Raw genomic sequence first — 22,392 nt, 5'->3', positions numbered from 1 at the left:
GGAAATGTAAACAAAGCATAATTTCACGCAATAATACATACTTTTATCTTGTTCTTCTATTCATTTTCTTCTTCAAAAATCATCTAAAAATGTTAAAGATTTTCTTTCCACAGTATGAGTTTTAATACAATAATATTCATGGGGTGTTTTTTGGATCTTCTTAAAATTTCCCTAATAATTTGTCAAAATGAATTTACTTCTTTTTTATAACTTATTAGATTAATTCTGATCTTTGACGTGTCCGAAGAGAACCATATTCCTATCTTTTAATTCATATTCATAATCTTTGGGAGCGTCGTTTTATGCAAGTCGTGAAAATCAATTTTGTTTTAATTTTTTTATGCTGTTGGGAGAAACGTTTACTATATTTGAATTTTATCAAAATTTCTCACTAGAATGGAATAGAATAGAATAATAGAAGGTAGTTTATTATATCCAACAGATACATAATGATCTATAATAGGACTATATACTAGACTAGAAGCTGAGAAAACATGTTTTTTACGTAACAATACCATACTTATTAAAAGTTGAACAAGATCATAAAAAAATGGCGGAAGAACGATTAATTATTATAATAATTTACGTATTTAATCTAATCAATTTATATTTCATGTTGCATCACAGAATGAATAAAATGAGCTGGAAAGAGATAAATTCTGGATTTTGGCTCTCCACTCATCAATTAGAAATAGAATTCCTATAGCGACCGCCATCTTAAAACTAAGGAACTAAAATTGGGAAAAATAAGTAAATAATAAGCCTTTTTGAGATTTTTTATCATTTATAAAGAAGATTTTGTTTAGTAGTCTACAAAAAATTGTTAAATTAATCTATTATAAATGAATTATAAAAAAAACCTTAAAATTTGAAAAAAAAAATGCAACAAGTGAAGAGATGGGTTAACTCACAGCTTATCAACTTCAGAATATCGTACGATATCTTACGACATTTCCTATGATCGAATTCATTTTTATATGGCTTTCTTCCTTTTCACTCTCGCACAAAGAGCATTCATTTTGCATCTCTCTCTTTCCAGAAGAAGAAGAACTGTCATTTTTTTGTGCATTGCAAAAGAAGTCAAAACAATTTTTGATCGCTTATCACTAAAATGCTGAATTTTCCGTGAAAATCATTGCGTAGAGTGCGTAGAATGAATGTATTTAGTGTGTTCAAGTCCAGCCCCAGTGCGGAGGAGGATACTGAGGTGGCTGATACCACGTATTACGTCGTATTTTCGGAATGTGTCAAGGACAGTGTGAGTATTTTGCATTTGGGCTGCATTCTCTTTGTTTACTGACCTCCCTGACCTCGACCATTGTTCACCCGTAGGTCTTCTGGACAGTTGGGGCCTTTGCCTTTACCGTGCTCATGATTTGCCTCTATCGGTGGCGCAAATGGCACGTGGAATCCCTGGAGAAGATTGCCGCGAAGGCTCTCTGGATGTCTGGCTACGAGAACACGCCCTATCGCTTCCGGAAGCGAGATAAGGTGATGTTCTACGGTCGGAGGATGTTGCGAAAGATGAAATCGCTATCGGATCAGGCCTACAGTGGGCAGGGACGGAAGCGGAGGGCTGTAATGAGATTTGCAAAACGCATCTTGCAAATGCAGAAAGATAACATGCCGATGCAGCTGAAAGTCCTGGAACCACCTGCTGAGTTTCTCGAGGAGAGTCACGAAGGGAGTTTGGGAATGCCTCCGGATGTTCTGTACATGCTGCAGAGTATCCGGATCTTTGGGCACTTTGAGAAGCCCGTCTTCTTTCGACTCTGCAAATTCACGGAGGTTATCAGTCTCCAGTCTGGGGAGTACTTGTTCAAGATTGGAGACACCGATGACAGTGTGTACGTTGTACAGACGGGTAGTGTTAATGTTTCCATTAATAATGCCGATGGGACCACAATGTCACTCAAAATCATCCGGAAGGGTGAATCTGTGACCTCCCTGCTGAGCTTTATTGACGTCCTGGCGGGATCACCGAGTATCTACAAAACTGTCACAGCTAGAGCGATGGAACCCACGCAGGTGATCCGCCTGCCAATGTACGCCTTCAAGGATGTCTTCTCTGAGAGTCCAGACCTTCTAGTCAGAGTTGTTCAGGTCATTATGGTTCGCCTGGAGCGTGTAACCTTCACTGCATTGAGGAACTACCTTGGGCTACATGCTGAGTTAGTTTATCACGCTCCGAAAGCTTCAAAGAAACCGGAAAAGATGAAAAATTCTCCTGGTCACAGACGCACAAACTCCACTTACTTGGAAGAAGTTATGGCCCTCTATGGGCATTCAGGGGATCGTCCGGATATGCTTGCTGATCTGGCAACGACTGAATGTGCCACAGGATCGTGTGCGAGGAAGCTTTCGAGCACAAAGATGTGCGATGAGAAGTCCATTCACTATGTCTACGCTTTGGACAGCTTTACGCGGGAATTGGGGCTTCCGGATGAGGATAAGCATCTTCTGGAGGGAGCTATGGAAGTACGGGAGTATCAACCAGGAGATACAATTATCCGGGAGGGAGACAACACAGATGACGTCTCATTGCTCTTCCTCCTGAGCGGAAGTTTGCAGGTCTATCAGTTCCGGTACACGTACTCCAACAATGGGAACATTAAGCAGGAGAATACCGAAGTTCACGTACTCTCCATCCATCCAGGAGAATTCGATGGAGGACTGGCTGTCATCACGGGCGAGGCGAGTCTCTACACCATTCGTGCCAAGCACTTTTCCCGCGTGGCTATGCTAAGTCGTTCTACTGTGTACAACATCATGCGTGAACGTCCCACAATTGTCCTGGACATTGCCAATATGGTAGTACGGAAGCTATCTCCGTTGGTGCGGCAATGCGACTTTGCACTCGATTGGATGTTCCTCGAATCCGGGAGAGCTGTCTTCCGGCAGGATGAGCAGAGCGATAGCACCTACATTGTCCTCAGTGGACGCGTGCGATCGGTAGCAACACACGCAAATGGGAAGAAGGAAATTGTCGGGGAATACGGGAAAGGAGATCTCGTTGGACTCGTGGAGATGATCACCGATACAACGCGCACAACCACAGCAATGGCCGTGAGAGATTCGGAGCTAGCTAAATTGCCACAGGGACTCTTCAATGCGATCAAACTTCGTCATCCGATGGTGGTGACGCAGCTCTTTGGGCTACTAAGTCATCGACTTTTGGGCTCAGTGCAGGGAAGGCATTCCTCGAGGATGGCACCGCAGACAGTTGAACCAACGCACATTAAGCACAAATACTCAACAGTTGCCATCGTGCCGGTCAATGAGGATGTTCCCTTGTCTGCCTTCACGTACGAACTGTATCACTCCCTGTGCGCCATTGGACCCACGCTGAGGCTCACATCGGACGTTGTGAGGAAGACTCTGGGGGCAAATATCCTCGACAGTGCCAATGAGTACCGATTGACGAGTTGGTTGGCTCAGCAGGAGGATCGCAATATGATTGCCCTCTATCAGTGCGACAACATCGTCTCCCCGTGGACACAGCGATGTTGGCGCCAGGCGGATGTTATTCTTATTGTGGGTGTGGGAGATCACGGTCCTGGGGTGGGGAGCATGGAGAGGGAGATTGATCGATTGATGCTGCGAACGCAGAAGGAGCTGGTCATCCTGCATCCTGACAATTCGACCACAAAGCCCACAAACACAGTCCAGTGGCTAAACATGCGATCCTGGGTGATGAAGCATCATCACATTCAGTGCAAGAAGAGGATGTTTACCAGGAAGAGTCAGTACAGAATTGTAAGTATCTAATATTTGTCCAGATTTTGCTTCTTTTTGGATGATTTAAATGTCCGGAAGCTTGAGATTTATTCTTTTTTTTTTACAAATTATGCTTCCGGATGATTAATTAGTTGGTATACCACAATCGTGGCACACAAAGTATTGTAATCGTCGCAAAAACCGACCACCTCAGATCGGGCTCAAACTTGGTATGAGCACGTTTTAGACATCCCACATTACGAAAATGGTGGTGGAAAACATTTTGCATTAAATCTCAAGAACGGCAAGAGATAGAGACTTCTACTTTGAAGTTTTCTATAGAAATGGGGGGTAAAATTTCATTTTTTCACATATTCAAAATCCAAGATGGCCGCCGTCCGCCATTTTGAAACATCGTCAATCACTTCCCTTATAGCTAGAGGTCTAAAATTTTAGTATGTTGTAGGGCTCAGTGAGACGTTTTCATCAACAATTCATACTTGAAAATCGGACAAGTCGTTTAGCAAATATGGCGGCTTAATGCGAAAAGTGTTTTTTTGATATTACTCGAGAACGGCTTGACCGATTTTGATCAACTCAAGATCAAATGAAAGATTTCAAGAAGCCCTACAACTGTCTAGAACATTCCAAGTTCCAAAAATGGCCGCAAGAGGCGCTAAAATCAAAAACAAAAATTGCCTAACTTTAAGGGGCAATATCTCCGAATCCCCATTAGGCAAATCTTTTAAATTTTGATATGTTGTAGCTTGACTCAATATCTTTCACAAGCCTGAATATGAAGAAAATCTATGTCGCCCTTTAGAAGATATGGCTATTTGAAAAATTCTTGAATTTGAAAAGTTCTAGGAGCCATATCTCTTGAACGGCTTGTCCGATTTTGCTCAATTTGGTATCAAATTAAAGGTTTTGCAAAACTCTACAACTTTCTGGAACATCAGAAACTAAAAGAACTTAAAATATGGCCAAATTTTTATCTTTCAAATTGCTGAATTTAAAAAAAAGAAATCAACTTTGCCTACTAATATTGCTCATAAATTAAATTTAAACGCATAGACTGACCTCTCCGCGTTGTGGAATACCAACTCTTATAACTGGACGTGTTATGATTGACTTTTCTTATTATAAAATCGTGAAAAATTCTCCCATCTGACTGTGAAAAAAACTTTCAGAATGAATTGTACAGCAAAGTGCTGTTGACTGAGCCAAATCTCCATTCGGATTTCTCTCGTCTGGCACGTTGGTTGACGGGGAATTCAGTGGGACTCGTGCTGGGCGGTGGTGGAGCTCGAGGGGCAGCTCACGTTGGTATGCTGAAAGCCATCCAAGAAGCTGGAATTCCCATCGATATGGTCGGTGGGGTGAGCATAGGAGCCTTCATGGGGGCACTCTGGTGCTCCGAGAAGAATATCACGACTGTAACGCAGAAAGCTAGAGAGTGGTCCAAGGTAAACTACTTCCCAGAAAAAAAAAGTCAAGAATTGAAGACTTAAAAACATTTTAGCTGTGTTTCTTTCAGACACAGCTTTTGTGTACCGAGCAAAATCGAAAGTCGTCAGATCGGGCTCAAACTTGGGATGAGCACGAATTAGGGTCCCCACATTCCAAAAAACGTATGCGCCAAAAAATTTTTTCCGGCCGGCCGGCCGGCCGTCTGTCCGTCCGGAACCTTTTGCTAAATTACAAGAGAACGGTAATAGATAGAGACTTGCGGTCAACGGCAAAGTTTAAATATCGACCGGAAGACATCCGATTATGAGGTCAAATCCACCCCCCCACCCCTCCGTCCGCCATTTTGAATAACCTCAAAATTTTGTTTTCGCTATATCTCAGCCCCTGTAATAGCTAAAAATCTGAAATTTTGATATGTTGTAGGGGCCATCAAGACCTTTCCAACGATACCTCATTTTCGAAAATCGGTCAAGCCGTTTAGTCAATATGGCCGCCACAATTTTTCATCGAAAATCGACCATAACTCGAAAACGGCTTGACCGATTTTGATCAACCCGGGCTCAAATGAAAGCTTTCAACAAACCCTACAACTCTCCAGAACATCCGAAGTTTCAAAAGTGACCGCTAGGGGGCCAAAAATCAAAAACAAAATTTTCGATGAGTTTTCGATTAATATCTCGAAAACGCCATTATCGATTTGCTTCATTTTTTGATATGTTATAGCTGACTATATTATCTAGCTCCATGCCAAAAATGAAGAAAATCTATGTCGCCGTTCTCGAGATATAGCCTTCCAAAGTTGGCATGTCATATCTCGGGTTCTACAAGTCCGATTTTAATCAACTCAAGCGCAAATGAAAGGTTTCGTGAAGCTCTACAAATGTCTAGAACATTGCAACTTCGAAAAATGACCGCGAGAGGCGCTAAAGTCAAAATAAAAATTTTCGAAAATTTCGAACTCGAATATTTCGAAAATGCTATTATCGATTGACTTCATATTTTAATATATTATAGTTGAGGTTAAGACCTTTCCAACGATAGCTCAAACTCGAAAATCTATGGAGCCGTTCCCGAGATATGGCGTTTTAAAGATTTCTTGCGGGATGACTTTTCAACTTTTCCCGACTTTGCGCGTATTTAAATGAATTTGCGTTCTAGTTTGCTCTCACAAAATTGGTACACTGAAAGAAACACAGCTCTCGTAAGCTTGGTCAACTTACCAGTACATTTCTTTTTCTGGTTAGAAAATGACGCAGTGGGGTCGGCAGCTCCTTGATCTGACCTACCCTATAACGTCAATGTTTTCCGGACGGGACTTCAACAAAACAATCCGGGATACTTTTGGGGAGATTTACATTGAGGATTTGTGGATCCCCTACTTCACCCTCACGACAGACATCACGGCTAGCTGTGCTAGAGTCCATACACACGGTAAGATCTTTCTTTTTATACATAGTACACCACCCCTTGGAATGTAATCCCAAAATTTCAGACGCCAAGAATCATCTTCTCTTTCATAAATGTTCTGAGATTTTTGCAAAAATTTGCGCAAAATCATTTTTCTTGTTCATTTTAATGAGTCCATCAGTTGACGTAATAATTTCAACCATTTCTCTGTGAATTTAACAAATAAACAAACAAACAAAATTCAATTGGATTGAAGGATCCCTGTGGCGGTATATAAGATCATCAATGTCCCTCAGTGGCTACATGCCACCGCTCTGTGATCCTAAAGATGGGCATCTTTTACTCGATGGAGGATATGTCAACAATCTTCCAGGTAATTTGCATTTTTCTTTTTTTTTCCTTTGGTGTTTTGTCTGCGGCGCTCACGCAGAAGAAATTGAGGAAGTTTGTGGCCTGACGGATTGAGAATTTTAATTTAATTTAATTTATTTGGTCGCATTTGAAATTATTTGGATGATAAACGGTTGGGAAAATGGGAGAAGTTTGTAATCCATTAACCCTTTGAGGATCATTAGATGTCTTAATTAAAAAAAAAAACTGATGGTCTGAAATAAAAGAAGTGCTAGAATTTTCCTATCACAACACGAACTTGCTTAACTTAACCCTTCGGTGGCCAAGGGACACTTGAAGGCATCAAACTCACAATAGGTCGGTATAAAAACTTATAAAAAAAAAACTGCAAGAATTTTCAGAAATTCATCGAGCAACAGAGTTTAAATGCCAGTTCACAGTATAAGGAAAAAGTACAAGAAATTCAGCAGACCTGAAAATAAATATTTAATTGGATTTTTTCAAACTGCTAGAATTGCTTATTCGAGAAGGAAAAAAAATTGCGAGAAAATCGTTAAAGGATAAAAAGAAGTCAGCTCATATGATGAAAATGTCATATCAGATGAATTACTTTTATAGTAATATTAATTCCTGTAAATTTTCTAGTAGTTCTTACATAATATTTACGAATATTTTTAAAATTACACAAGTTTGATTTAGCTTTAATTAAATATTATAGGAGAACGTTTTTAAAAAAAACAATTTCTAATTTTCTAGCAGTTAGCGCATATAGGATTCCGACAAAATTCTAGCAGTTTTTGATGTATTTGATGTATCAAACGATATTTGATGTAATGGTGTTGCAATACGTATAGCTGGGTGATATTCATTCTAAATATGTATTAAAAACTGCTAGAATTTTTTGGTTTTGAATGCTTAAAGTATCAAGAAAGGTCGTGTAAGAGTTTGCCTGACTTCAAAGGGTTAGCACGTTGAGAATCTTTGAATTCTAGCACTTTTTTCATATAATTATACATTACCTCCAAAAGGTTGAAACATTCACAAATGGCAAATTCTATTTGTTTTGTCCGTCAAATGGTCCTCAAAGGGTTAACCATTTTAGTAACAATAGCCCCAATCAGATCCTCAAAGACTTTTAAAAGAATTTTTCAATATGAACGGATAATTTAATTTCTTTTAATTCTTTGTAGAATTAATAAAAAAAAAAAGTTAGGCCGCAAACTTTTGTAAAAAAACGCATTTAGAAGCTCATTGTTCTTGTAATGCTGTTGTCAATATGACTCGATAATTGTTGTTCCTTCTTTTTTTATTATTCTCATTTTATTATTCTAAATAACACAAAATGTTAAGGAATGAAAATTCACAAAGCAATTGGTTGGCGGAAGCATTCTATTTTATTATTCTTCTCTTCATATTTTATACCTTTACCTTTAAAAAAAATTTCCTTTTTATATTCCTTTTAACCGGTAAAAAGGAGCATTATTGTTGTGCTTTTTGTGAAGATTTCAGAACTATATTATGAATTTAAAAAAAAAAAAGTTATGAGAGAATTCAAAGGCAAAAAAGAAAGAGAATTGATTTATGGAGAAGAAGTTTGGAGGCGGAAATGATTTACAATGGCGATAATAATAATTATATTAGGATGTCTTTGGAGATATTGTCGTGCGAGTATGAGTGTCGCGGGAATTTATCCACCTTTCTGTGATTACACCGATGGTCATCTTCTGCTTGATGGCTGTTATGTAAATAATGTGCCAGGTAAATGCTGCTGCTGTGAATGAAGATCCCGCCTACTTATTTTTTTTTTATTTTTAACTCAAAAACTTCTTCGTCTTCCATCATTTGTGTAGAAAAAAAATGTTTGTAGTACAATGTGCATTAATTTCTTTTGAACCTCTCTAATTTGAATGTTTATCCTCAATCGCCACCAAACACTAATGGCACGTTTAATGTGAATGAAGAGAGCACAAAAAAAGGAGTTTAATTTGTCTCTGCCTTATGGGATTGGAGGGAATTTTTCTCCTTTTTTTCTTCAAAGCCTTCCACACAGCCAAACACAATTGCTTTGTACCACTACACTGTAATATGTTAATTGATTTGTTTGTTTGCAAAAAAATATGCAAGATTTTGTGTCTTTGTTTTTGTAGAAGACATTGGTTGTACTTGAACCAGAGAACTTTTGTATACGAGTCGAATGCTCTATCAAATGCGGCAATATCGGACTTATTATTAAAATTACAAATATAATTAAATTGTTTGAAATTAACGAATCTAATTATATTTAAGATACGTTAAAAAATTTCCGGGAATCTTTTGTTGATATTTCATAAAAATATCTTATGAAAACCGGCCTATGAAACATCAGCGCAAATGTTTCATGTATTTAAAGAAACAAAAAGCACAATGGTGACGTCACAGTCTGAATTTTTGAGCGAATCCTTACTGGCTTTTTCCAGCTGATCGCAGTGGAAAATGGCAAGATTTTTTAGCGGTTTCTTCTTTTAATCCTCTACAAAATTAGACGTGATTTGATTGGTTCATCGAAGAGATATCTTTTTTTTTTCATATTGAAAACAATAAACTCCTTATAAAAAAATTTAAAAAAAAACTCACAATTTTGATTAAATTTCTTTATGACCACCACTGTCATAAGCACCATAATTTATTATTTACGAGGTAAATTGTCGCTTCGCTCCAATTTACCTCGCCCCGCTTCGCGGGGATTTGTTGCGCTTCGCGCAAATTTTTAAAAGAGAAGAGATTTGTGACGAATTGAAATAGATTTAATGGAAGAATTATTCGTTGGTAAAAACCGCCTGGTATCAGTAGCCTCTGTACCAAATTTCATCACGATCGGACAAACGGTGTAGAAATGCATAGCTGTACAGGAACGAAATCCTTTCTTTATTATATAGAAGATTAGCTCAAAAATATTATTTATTTGGCAATAGAAGTTTTGATACTCAAGAAATATTGTTGAATATTTCGAAAATTTTGAAGTAAACTGAAAATGTCGTACAAATTCTATAAAATAATTTACTAAAATGACTAAAATATAAAATTGCATTACTAAATGCATGCTAAATAAATCTAAAATAAATACAAATAAGCTTTCTTATCGTTTATTAATTTTTTAAACAATAATAAAAATTCTTTAAAAAAATTAAAATTTTCTTAATTATCTTTAAAAAAAAAAAAAAAAATTAATCAATTCAATTGTGTGTTCTTGTGTTTGTCTTTTTTTATAACAAAACTGTCGCTTTTTTAACGCGCCGCATAAAATAGAGAGAGAATGGAATAATGAGAAGATAATATGTTTGCAGCTGATGTTCTGAGGGCTCAGGGAGCTGCCCACATAATTGCCATCGACGTGGGGAGTCAGGATGAGACGAATTTGACGGACTATGGCGACTACTTGTCTGGCTGGTGGCTCATCTATAAGAAATTCAATCCCTTCACAACTCCCGTGAAGGTGCCCAATCTACCGGACATCCAGTCACGCCTGGCGTACGTTTCGTGCGTGCGGCAGTTGGAGGAGGTGAAGAACAGCGACTACTGCGAGTACATCCGTCCGCCCATTGATCAGTACAAGACACTGGCATTTGGGCAGTTTGATACGATTAAAGATGTGGGTTTTGCCCATGGGAAGCAGGTGTTTGAAAATATGGCCAAATCCGGGAGGATTTCGTTCTTCAATCAGTGGTCCCTCAAAGATGGGGGAGTTCCCAAGGCCACCCCACATTCCCTCAATGAGTACACCTTTACGGATCTCGCACAGATTGTCTGCCGTGTCCCAGAGACATACACGGAGAATCAGTACTCATCCACGGATGAGGATGTCTACTTTGACGGCTACATCTCAGAACCATCGAGCCTCTACCCAATGGGGCAGCCACTGAAGCTCAAACGCACGGGAGGCTCTCTCTCATTGTCTGAGAATGAGATGGATTCCGATGAACTGGAAGTGCCGACACTGCTGCAGCTCAGCGGAAAGACCAAAGAGCGACTCGAGTCGCAGGAGTTTGAAAAGAAGAAAGCCACAGAGGAGAACCCCCAAATCCCAACCAATTCCACCACATCCCAATAAATTCATTTAGGTTGATTTTTTCTTTTCATATAAATATAGAAAAATGTTTTATTTTGAGAAAAAAAAATGAGATGACAGAGTTTTTTATTTTATTGGAGAGATTCTGGCGGGCACTTTTGTACAGAAACAGTGAGATTTTATAAGGAGAGCCAATTGAAAATGTTTTTTTTTTTTTAATTATGGCAATATTTTGAATATTTTTTTGACAAAATAAGCATATTTTTCATAATATTAAAACAAAATCTGGATTTTTTATCAACATTAGAAGACGTGCTATAAAAATGGATTTTATAGGACATTAGTAATTATGCATTTAAATACTTTTTCCTTTAATCATTGCTCATAAATAAGATTAATGGAACCCAAATACAACAATACATAGCTTGCTATAAATACAGCTTCACACTTCCTATAAAAAAGTTTAAAGGTTTGTATTTGATATGAAAAGAACAAGTAAATACACCTCATTCTAGATAAATAGCATTGTTAAGTTTCCTATAAATTAAGCAAGATTCTATAAAACTTATAGATGCTATAAAAAACTGACCCTTGAGATTCGATGTATAAGTATTAATAGACTTTATAGAATTATCCTTGGAGCTTCTTGGAATTATAAATCGAAGCCACCATTACTAATACATTGATTTTTATAGCAAGTACCATAAAATTGGATCTAATATTTAATCCTATATTAAATAAAAATCAATTTTTAATCGTCATAAAATTGACGAAGAGTATTCTCATCTTCTATAAAAACCTATGTAAGCTATACTTTATTATAAAATATCCCTTTATGGCATGTTCTACAAAAAATGGGTCCAATATTAAAACGATAAATCCGTGTTAATCAAATAAGTCAGTTTCTATCAAGGATAATATTTCTGAGTCACTGGCAAGTACCATAATTACAGACGGTCACAAAGTTCCTATAAAAAATAAACCTAAGTGATATAAAATACTGTTCTTGCAATAAAATGAATAGTCTTAAAATATAGCTTTTGTGATCTTAGTTCTGGAACTTGCTATAAAATTTCACTTGACACGAAAAAGCTATAAAATAACTAAAACAGCGAACAAAAGTAAAAACTTTCAAAAGTTAAGGATTTTACAGCAATTTAGAAGCTGACTCTCTGACTTTGAGAGGATGCTATAAAAGTAAATATTGCAAAAGAGAAAAAAAAACATTTCAATTGACCCCCCTTATAAAATCTCAGTGTAAATCAGCAATCCATTTCTGGTTCATTAGACGATGTGTCGTCCATTTTGCCCCCATTGCGCCACATTACGTTGCACATTTCGCGCATGAGGACCTTCTCGGCGTCGTCTCCGGACGGGGATGTGGAGTCACCCAGTGCAATGTGACCTCGATGCCGGGGATCCCTCTCGAGTTGCTCGCGCACCTCGAGCACCTGGAGGGCCCGCACGACAGCCTCGGGACGCCCCGAAATGGGATCAGCAGCACCCGTGGCGGCATTCTGGGCTGGTGCCTGTGGGGTGGGTGTTGTCCGGGTGGTGTTCTCCTCCTCAAGCTGCCGGATCCGTCGCTCGAGCGAACGCACGTACTGCAGTGTTTGATCAGTGATTGTCGGTCGGATGTTTAATTCCTGCAACGGGAGAAACATTTTTCCCGCAATTAGCTCCCCGCTGTGCTGGACCCCGTGGGGCCGGCATCGGGAAACTCCTCCGCGGTGGGAGTTTTGCAACGAAAGCGATAATCACAAAGCATCTTCATATTTACGGGAATGCTCCTCTCGAAATTCCGCAGAGTCTGCATTGGTTCATCTGCATTTGTGCTGGAACTGCTACCATCCCCATCGTCGCGCACCACCGGCTCCATCGTGGCACCACAATTGGAACAAACACGCGCCATGGCGGCTGCATTGGCACGCTCCTCATCCAGATACAGGCACAAATCCTTCAGCTCAAGATTATCTCGAATTAATTCTTGCTGCTTATCGTCCAGTTGCCTCAATTTGTTCTGATTTATATTTGAGGAAAAAAGCAAAATTTTATTTCAATTCTTTTTTTGAAAATAGGGGAAAATGGGGTAAAGTAAATCAATCTCTAAAAGTTTGAATAAATATTTTTTCAAGAATTTTTATAGAAAACTGTTTAAATAGTTATTAAAATTAAAAAGACAATAAAAGGCAAAAATAATCATTTTTTTCTTATTAATTGAATTAAAATTTATAGCACAAAATTGTTCTGATTTATTTAGCCCCATGACTTTTAATAATATTTATAAAACATTTTTAAAACATTAAAGCTCTTATTTAAATAAAAATATTGAATAAAACTGAATATTTTTAACCTTTACAGAACGCTTTATATGCAGATTAATTAAAACAAATCATGGTTCAATTTAGAAATATTACTGATTCATTTAGCCCCATGATTTTTTAAATTTCAAAATTTAATTAAAAGACTAAAAAAGCTACTAATAAATACTTTAAACGAAATGAATTTAATATTTTAAACCAAGAGAACCATCAAAATAAATCAGAATTGGCGGGATTGGCCTTAAAATCAAACTGATTAATTTTACCCCATCATTTTTGGCCGTCCATAAAAACAAAAATTGAGAAAATAAAGCAAATGAGTCAGAAAGAAAATTGTTAGACTGAAATTTCATTAAAGAAAAATCTATTAAAAAATTCCACAAAATAATAAAATTTTATTCAAACAAATTTGTCAATTTGTCAATAAAATAAAATAAAATAAAAAGAAGGATAACAAACCTGATAAGCTGAGACCTCCTGTCGCATAACACTAGCCGTGTAGCGCCCAAAGCGATGCCATTCGCGTGACAATTTGCGACTCTTCTGACGATCATCGTCGAGGAAGCAACATAAATCTCTTAGCTCTTGATTATCATCACTCAACCGCTGATTCACCTCCTTCAGGGCCCTCAATTCAGCGATGAGACTCTACAAATTGCCAAGAAATGAAACCATTAAACATCCCCACAAATCGTGACCCTTCCCTCCCATTTTCTTGCCACAAAAATTGCATTTCTTCCTGCCCTCAACAATGCAATTTAATACATGTATTCAGAGAATAATATGTAGATTGAATAAACTTTTATAAATCAATTCAATCACCATTGACTACATTCCTCGTGGAAATTATCTTCCCTTCCGCTTTCAAACTGCATTTCTGAGGTTTCTCTATTGGTTTATATTTTTTTCCTCGCCTCTCAAAGGTAAAATAAAGAATATTTCTTTTTTTTTGTTTTACTTCTCCAAAAATCCGGTCATTGGGCGTTTTAAATTTCCATTTCATCTCCGATTTCGTAACAATTTTTGCGGAAGAGATCAAATATTTATAAACTAGAGAGTGTAGTGGCGAGTTGTAAAAATTCTGTGTGTGCCTTCCACAAATATGGGAATAACTGCCCACGTATTTGCTCTTGAAAGTAAATTGATGGTGTTAACGACGATGTTCGTTCCTCCCAAAAACGGGCATTGAACGCGCGTGGGAGGAAATTTTATACTTTTCATGGAAGGTTTTTTGAGCGGAGCACAAATAATCTGAAATTCATTCAAGAGGTTTGTTTTTTAAGTCTACAGTTGTTGATAATTTTTTTTCTTCAATTAAAAAGAATACAAGGAGAACGAAAATGTTGGGGAAAATCCAATTTTTTGGGTTAGAAAAAAATCTAGCCATTCTAGAAATAATAAATTACTGGCTCAGTGGCAAAATATATCAAGAGGTGTTTATCTGAACGAAAATCTTCTAATTATTCGTCAAGATTCGGACTATTTTTCAAGAAGATTCGAATTATTCGTCGAGATTATAGTTAATCGTCAAGATTCGGATATATTGTTAACACTCGGAGGACTTTACTGGTAATTGCTACCAATTGGAACCTTAAAATCGTCACAAAATAAAATCTATTGGACCTATCTCGATGAATTTAGCATCTATGTGTAGGGAATTTTAATTACTTTAAGATAGCAGAAAGAAAATCCCGAGAAAAGCTTTCTTTTTGGAAGATAATTGAGGTCAAAGTCAGAATCCAACGCGGAGGATCAAATTGGTAATAACTATCAGTCAAAATCCCATACATTTTAGCCATTGTTTTGAGGTTATGTTTCCCCATATTTCCCATATAAAGTAGGGGAGACCGGGGCTAATAAAGTCACTTAAGGGTTTGGAAAAAGCTTAAAATATCATATTTCCTAGCTAGATAGAACAAAATGATCTGAGAAAGAGGTGTAGGGCAGTAAATTTCCTAAAGAAATGAGCTATACATTTCGCTTTATCTATTTGGGAAATATAATATTTTGAGCTTTTTCTAAACCCTTAAGTGACTTTTTTAACCCCGCTCTCCCCTACTCTTGTTTACTTTTCCTCGGTGAAAATCACTAAATATGGATAATTTTATTGCCGGAAGTGACTAAAAAGTTACTTTAAGAATCAAAGTTTGTGATGATTTAAGCGCAATAATAAATTATGTAAAATTGTAGCTAAAAAAGTCGTTTGAATTGGCAATTTTGCATCGATTCTACGCAATTTTTTTTCACTGACGATTTTCTCAAATAAATATTTAGTAATTAGGTGCAGGAATGCTTGAAGGAGATCAAGAATTAGTGAAACTTTCGATCTTCGTTCAATAAACTGATTAATAATTAATTATTGAGCATATTTTATCAGCTGGTAGTTATTACTAATTTGATCCTCCGCGTTGTGCCAAATGCTGGGTCCTCCAAGTGTTAAAACTCGAATTATTCGTCAAGATTCGGATATTTTGTTAACACTCGGAGGACTTTACTGGTACTTGCTACCAATTTGAACCTTAAAATCGTCACAGAATAAAATCTATTGGATCTATCTCGATGAATTTAGCATCTATGTGTAGGGAATTTTAATTACTTTAAGATAGCAGAAAGAAAATCTCGAGAAAAGTCTTTTCTTTGGAAGATAATTGAGGGCAAAGTCAGAATCCAACGCGGAGGATCAAATTGGTAGTTATTACCAGTCAAAATCCCATACATTTTTGCCATTGTTTTGAGGTTATGTTTCCCCATATTTCCCAAATAAAGTACTCTTGTTCACTTTTCCTCGGTGAAAATAATTAATGTGGACTTATTTTATTGCCGGAAGTGACTAAAAAGTTACTTGAAGAATCAAAGTTTGTGATGATTTAGGCACAATAATAAATTATGTAAAATTGTACCTAAAAAAGTCGTTTGAATTGGCAATTTTGCATCGATTCGACGCAATTTTATTTCAGTGTCGATTTTCTCAATTAAATATTTAGTAATTAGGTGCAGGATTGCTTGAAGGTAATCAAGGATTAGTGAAACTTTCGATCCTTGTTCAATAAACTGATTAATAATTAATTATTGAGCATATTTTATCAGCTGGTAGTTATTACTAATTTGATCCTCCGCGTTGTGCCAAATGCTGGGTCCTCCAAGTGTTAAAACTCGAATTATTCGTCAAGATTCGGATATTTTGTTAACACTCGGAGGACTTTACTGGTACTTGCTACCAATTTGAACCTTAAAATCGTCACAGAATAAAATCTATTGGATCTATCTCGATGAATTTAGCATCTATGTGTAGGGAATTTTAATTACTTTAAGATAGCAGAAAGAAAATCTCGAGAAAAGTCTTTTCTTTGGAAGATAATTGAGGGCAAAGTCAGAATCCAACGCGGAGGATCAAATTGGTAGTTATTACCAGTCAAAATCCCATACATTTTTGCCATTGTTTTGAGGTTATGTTTCCCCATATTTCCCAAATAAAGTACTCTTGTTCACTTTTCCTCGGTGAAAATAATTAATGTGGACTTATTTTATTGCCGGAAGTGACTAAAAAGTTACTTGAAGAATCAAAGTTTGTGATGATTTAGGCACAATAATAAATTATGTAAAATTGTACCTAAAAAAGTCGTTTGAATTGGCAATTTTGCATCGATTCGACGCAATTTTATTTCAGTGTCGATTTTCTCAATTAAATATTTAGTAATTAGGTGCAGGATTGCTTGAAGGTAATCAAGGATTAGTGAAACTTTCGATCCTTGTTCAATAAACTGATTAATAATTAATTATTGCGCATATTTTATCAGCTGGTACTTATTACCAATTTGATCCTCCGCGTTGTGCCAAATGTTGGGTCCTCCAAGTGTTAAATCTCGAATTATTCGTCACATTTCGAACTATTTTTCAAGAAGATTCGAATTATTTGTCGAGATTAGAATTATTCGTCAAGTTTCAAATTATTCGTCAAGATTCGAATATTTTTTGTCAAAATAATGATTTTTCTTCAAGAAGATTCGAAGTCATTGTCAAGATTCAGATTATTTGTCAAAAGTCTGATTATTCGTCAAGATTCAGACGATTCGCTAAAATATTTCAAATATTCACCGGATAAACACCCCATGTAAAATATCGTAACAAAGTTACAAAGAAAGACCTTACAAACAAAACCATTACCTATTGAAATGAAAAACCCAAAAAAGAATCTTATTTTCAAAAAATTATGCTCACGTAATCAGCGAATAGTTCGAGAATTAATTGGTATATACCACAATCGTGGCATACCAAGTATTTCTAGTAAACTCATCTAGAATTATTTTCTAGAAAAGGATAATTTTGCTTTCGCTATGACTCAGTTTTTTTGACACCTAGAAGTCTGAAATTTCGGCTTGTAATAGAGGCCATCATTATACTTTTATAATAAATAGCTCATACTATAAAATCGGTCAAGTCGTTTAGTCAATATGGCCGCCTAAATCTTTCATCTAAAATCGGCTGTAACTCTGGTTCTATTCATCGGATTTTGATAAAATTGGGGTCTAATAAAAGCTCTAAACAATATCTATTAATCTCTAACCCATCGAAAGTTCACAAAATAAACAAAAATGACGTTAAAACCAAAAAAATAAACCTTTCGATTTTTTATTCATTCAATAAAAAAGATTTAATTGTAATAATTTTGTTGCAAAAGGTTTTTTTTTTATATATACAATTCCTAATGCGTACGATTTTCTCTTAATTTTAATGCATTTTCGCTTTCCGCACTTCAAAAAGCCATACACTTTGGAACTTTGTCTGCGTGATAATAACGCAATAAAATTAATGTCTCAAAAGGTGTTAATTTTACTATCCACACTCTAGACGAAAGACAATTAATAGCAGACAATTAAGTTTTTAAAATGTTCAAGTCATAAAAGAAATGCTTTTACATCCTAATGGTGATTTTTTTTATCGTTCAATTAATTTTTTTATTAATGTAGCGATCCATTGAGAATTATTGCTGAAATTCTTTTAGTTGCTTTTACATTTCTTCTTTTTTCTGCAATTTTAATACATTGAGCCATTTGTGAATTTTTTCTACGTGATAATTCCTTCAGCTTTAAAAAAATTGATTTCATCGCTCATTTTTGCTTTGACCTGAATTTTATTTGATGGTTAAACGTGATCAGCAAATTTCCCAATCAAGCACATTTTAATGCTTCTTAGCGTTCTAATTGGATAATCACGCGGAAGCTATAAAAAGGAATTTATAAGAAATTGTCTCTCCTCAACATGAGCTGAGCAGAGCATAGAAAATTCGCGCAGTAAGAACAGCATTTTGAGGTACTTTTCCAGCCAACTCTCAGGCTCTAATTTTAGCATCACACATCCTACGTATGTTATAAACTAAATGTAGGTGAGAATTATATTCTTTGAACACCTCTTTGGCATCTTTTCGCACCGCGCGCGCATATCAAACAATCCCCAAGAGTTGCTCATTTACGTTTTGAAAATGCTCGCACGTTTCCCAATGATTTCGAGTGGGTGCAGAAGAGCGTTTCACAGATAAAATTTAATGATATTCTCCGCCACATTTTGTATCATTTACTGGGGGGATCCCATTAAGAGATCAATAAAAAAGAGTAAGCCCCTTGCTGTGATGAGAAAATTTTCGATTGTCTCCCCAACATGTTTGGGATTCCAATGCTATATAATGCCTATACTTTCACCTCTCATGGCGAAAAAATTATGTTGTTGCCATTTTACCGCCCAGCAATTTAAATTGCGGCAATATGCTTTGATTCCGCCACAAACAGAATCGCTCTTTTCTGTCCATCCCGCGCTCACTGGTGAGACTGACTTTTTGCATATAGTATATGCACACGAGGATGGCACACAAGAGTGGGATTTATATGCAGAATAAAGTGGATTAAATTGCACAATAGAGCCCCCCAATCTCTGTGCGCAAAAGAAACTGCAAAATTGCAGAAGAAATGGCAGAGTTCATTGGGCTGCTTCTTTGTTGTAATTTAAAGTATTATATTAAATTGTTTTGTGTGCACAGACTGCACTTTCTTCTCAAGAATATTCATGTAAATGCAAAAATATGGAAAAGTTGTTTCAATTGTTTCAATATTTTGGTCTTTGAGGGCATTTTCTTTAAGAACTTTGTTCTATTTTCCACTAAAAAATGAACTATTTATTTAATTTTCTAAATTCTTTAAAACAAACGTCAAACGTTAAATAAGAATATACTTTTTACGTAGAAGATAAACGTCAATTTTAAAGAAATATCTGTTAGAAAAGAAGCATCAGTTGTTAAAACAGAGGTCAAGGATTAGAAAAGAATCTTCAAACGTTAAATATTAACATTAAACGATAGAAGAGAAATGTCACCTGATTGTAAAGAAATGCAATGTTTTTTTTAACGAGCAAATCAGGGCAATTTGTAGAATTTATAGAAATTTTATTTATAGAATTCTCCTGGTCTACTCGTTAAAAAAAAACAAAATAGCATTTCTTTATAATCAATTGACATTTATCTTCTAACGTTTGACGTTCAATTTAATGACTGACGCTATATCTTTAAAAACATTAATGGTTGACACAATTCTTAAAGTTTAACGTTTTTATGGACGTTTAAAAGATCTTATCTCACGTTTGACGTTTCTTTTAAATATTTGACGTTTTTTGACCTTTAATGTGATTAGAACATCTGAAAACACCTTTTCTAATTTTTAATGTATTTTTTAGCATGAAAATAATTTGTTTTGACCTCAAAGTAAATGATTGAACTTACTAAACTTTTGGAGAAGTTTAGAAACCCAAAAACCCTTTCTGTCTCCGCGTATGTCATTTTATTCCTACACATTTAAAAAAATCCTTTTTAGCTTTAGTTTTTCCGCCATTTTCGCAGATTTTTCGTAGCTTTTGTTGGCCCTTTTAATTTTTTTGTAAATTAATTTTGCCTAATGTTCTTGCATTTTTCATCTAATTTTGCTTTCTTATCATTGAAAAATCATTAAGTTGCTTACTCTTTGAGCTCTCTCCCAATTGATCTTTATAAATAAAATATCATTAAGATCTCTTTTAGTTGATTAACGGAAGAATTGTTCTTAAAAAAAAAAAGATTCTCATTGCGCGGATTAAAGACTTCACAGTCAGAAAGTAGAGACAAGAAATGTTTGGGGAGGTGTCTGGTGTCTTTTGAATTGGACACATCACGATCTCTCTTACCTGCAAATGTCGATTATGTTCAGCAGATGAGATTCTTCCGCCGCTCGAAGACGTGGGCGACGGTTGCTCGCTGTCTGGCTTCCGCACGAATTTCAGCATTTCCTGCGTGGGCTGAACGCCAGAGAGTCTCGCCGCAAAGGGTGGCTCCTCTTCGACTGGGGCAACTGATGGCGGTGGTGGTGGTGGCGGTGGACCTGCCACAATCCTCTGATGCTGCCCCGCAGAAACTGGTACCGCCTGTGCACCACCAGCTGCAGTACCACCCTGAGAGAGACGAAGCTGCACGCGTGGTGGGACGATGCGCGAAGGGTTTTTATCCGGTAGGTACACTCCCGAGAGTTTGGGCACTTCTGGGGGATACTTGAGATTCGGAGGATGCTCTGGGTGATGATAGTAGGCGGCTGTCTGGCGTTTGAGGTGTGTTGAAAGTGTTCCAGGAGCAGCAATGTGCTTGAGGATACCTCCTGGTGGTAGTGGTGGTGGTTGGTAGCGTGGTGGATGATTCTGGAGTTGAGACTGTTGTGGATTCTTCTTGGGCTGCTGAATCTGCTGCTGCGACTGCTTCGTCGTGGCCAGAGTTAACACATTTCCTGCTATCTTGTGATTCTGACTGCTACTGTTGGACATGACGTGGAGGAAATTGGGTCCAGGTATTCAATCTTTTAGGTTTTGCTCTCTCTTTTTTTTTCACTCAAACACACCACACGTCTGCGTTCTCTTTCTGATGAGAACCACCAAAACGAGCTGAATGATGGAAACAGGTACCTGTGTGTGCACTTGCTAATTGTCTGCCGGTCAGGTGATTTCAATGGGATGAATTCTCAATGGTCAGAACGGGTTTTGCTTATTGCGCGCGCACTTTTTTCACTTCTTGAACTTCCTCGTGATATCCACACTACGGGGACATCTCGGCAATGGTGCCCACACACAGTAGAAGAGATCTCTTGAGTGATGACGATTGAGGTCACAAACTCATCGCATGGAAGCCACAGAGAAAAGTGTCCGGAAAGTGGCACAATCGGTCAAGATGAAGGAGAAAGAGACACCAAACCGAAAACGAGTTTTTGGCAGGTTAAATCCCCACAACCACTCACTACTTCCGATCTTCTTCCAGTCAGCAGCACAAGCAAAGAGCGGAGGAACACAAACAATGAAAAGAATTCACTCTCAAATACGAATTTCAAGAGAAATTCATGCGTTTCTCACACACTTCCAAGGTCTCGAGAGAAACAAGAAGAAAAAAAAACAGCCCGCACTCTCAAGGACCACAACGACCGATCCCTCCTGCCTGGAGTTGACAGCGCCAATCTGGCCAGAGTGGAAGGCAATTGAACGCAAAAAGCGTAATTGCTGGGTTCTCTGAACTTGTTTTGCGTCTTGTGAAACAAAAAATAGCAGTTTCTCGAATTCCGATCGCGTCGCTTCCCGTTCCGCAGGTCCCCCGCGCGACCAATTCGAGCACTTTCTGCACCCGGAAACACTCCCAAAACTCCCCGGAAGTCCACTCCGAGGCAAACAAAAAAATTCTTTTATTTTTCTTTGTAAATTTCGACGCGCCCGCGGAGTCCCGTCGCGCAAAACTGAATCGAATTGACTGAATTCGACTTGCGATCGAGATCTGCAGATCAATTGGGTTGTCCAATATTTATTTGTATTTTAATCCATAAGGAAAAATGAAAATATGTGAGAAAAATCCCTGAATTTTATGGGACAACCCAATATTATTTCGAATTTCTTCCACTAGAGTGCGTTTACCGATCTTGTGTGTTGGTGTGAGTGAGACTTACCACACATACGCTGTGTATGTATGTATGTAGATATGAGGGAAAAATACATTTTTTGGGGCCCTGCAAGCTCCTAAGTCCTAAAGTAGCCGGG

General features: G+C 37.1%; 2 protein-coding genes across 4 annotated transcripts; one reads left to right on the top strand and one right to left on the bottom strand.

Annotated features, from left to right (window-relative positions):
- The first annotated feature begins 1,022 nt into the window (after window positions 1-1,022).
- LOC129791078 (neuropathy target esterase sws) lies at window positions 1,023-14,129 on the top strand. 3 transcript variants are annotated; one of them, XM_055828999.1, is made up of 6 exons: window positions 1,023-1,258; window positions 1,333-3,756; window positions 4,908-5,183; window positions 6,432-6,618; window positions 6,851-6,967; window positions 10,269-14,129. In XM_055828999.1, the coding sequence occupies exons 1-6, from the start codon at window positions 1,154-1,156 to the stop codon at window positions 11,030-11,032; spliced, it is 3,873 nt and encodes a 1,290-aa protein (XP_055684974.1). In that variant the 5' UTR covers window positions 1,023-1,153; the 3' UTR covers window positions 11,033-14,129. The 3 variants fall into 3 exon arrangements, with proteins under 3 accessions (XP_055684974.1, XP_055684975.1, XP_055684973.1); XM_055828998.1 differs by lacking the exon at window positions 6,851-6,967 and adding an exon at window positions 8,587-8,703 and having other exon boundaries at window positions 1,048-1,258; XM_055829000.1 differs by lacking the exon at window positions 6,851-6,967 and having other exon boundaries at window positions 1,038-1,258.
- On the bottom strand, window positions 11,105-22,143 carry LOC129791079 (coiled-coil domain-containing protein 85C). Its single transcript, XM_055829002.1, has 4 exons — window positions 20,515-22,143; window positions 13,771-13,959; window positions 12,771-13,010; window positions 11,105-12,636 (listed from the first exon to the last, which is right to left on the bottom strand). The coding sequence occupies exons 1-4, from the start codon at window positions 21,139-21,141 to the stop codon at window positions 12,253-12,255; spliced, it is 1,440 nt and encodes a 479-aa protein (XP_055684977.1). The 5' UTR covers window positions 21,142-22,143; the 3' UTR covers window positions 11,105-12,252.
- Window positions 22,144-22,392: the final 249 nt, after the last annotated feature.

Source organism: Lutzomyia longipalpis, chromosome 2, assembly GCF_024334085.1.
Source record: "Lutzomyia longipalpis isolate SR_M1_2022 chromosome 2, ASM2433408v1".
NCBI lineage: Eukaryota > Metazoa > Arthropoda > Insecta > Diptera > Psychodidae > Lutzomyia > Lutzomyia longipalpis.
This window is presented reverse-complemented; position numbering and strand designations above follow the sequence as displayed.

Coding starts and splice junctions, on each gene's coding strand:
- LOC129791078 (XM_055828999.1), top strand. CDS start 1,154: ATGAATGTATTTAGTGTGTTCAAGTCCAGCCCCAGTGCGGAGGAGGAT. Junction 1,259..1,332: donor CGGAATGTGTCAAGGACAGT/GTGAGTATTTTG, acceptor GTTCACCCGTAG/GTCTTCTGGACAGTTGGGGC. Junction 5,184..6,431: donor AAGCTAGAGAGTGGTCCAAG/GTAAACTACTTC, acceptor TTTTCTGGTTAG/AAAATGACGCAGTGGGGTCG.
- LOC129791079 (XM_055829002.1), bottom strand. CDS start 21,141: ATGTCCAACAGTAGCAGTCAGAATCACAAGATAGCAGGAAATGTGTTA. Junction 13,960..20,514: donor AACATAATCGACATTTGCAG/GTAAGAGAGATC, acceptor GGCAATTTGTAG/AGTCTCATCGCTGAATTGAG. Junction 12,637..12,770: donor ATTTCGAGAGGAGCATTCCC/GTAAATATGAAG, acceptor CTCCCGTTGCAG/GAATTAAACATCCGACCGAC.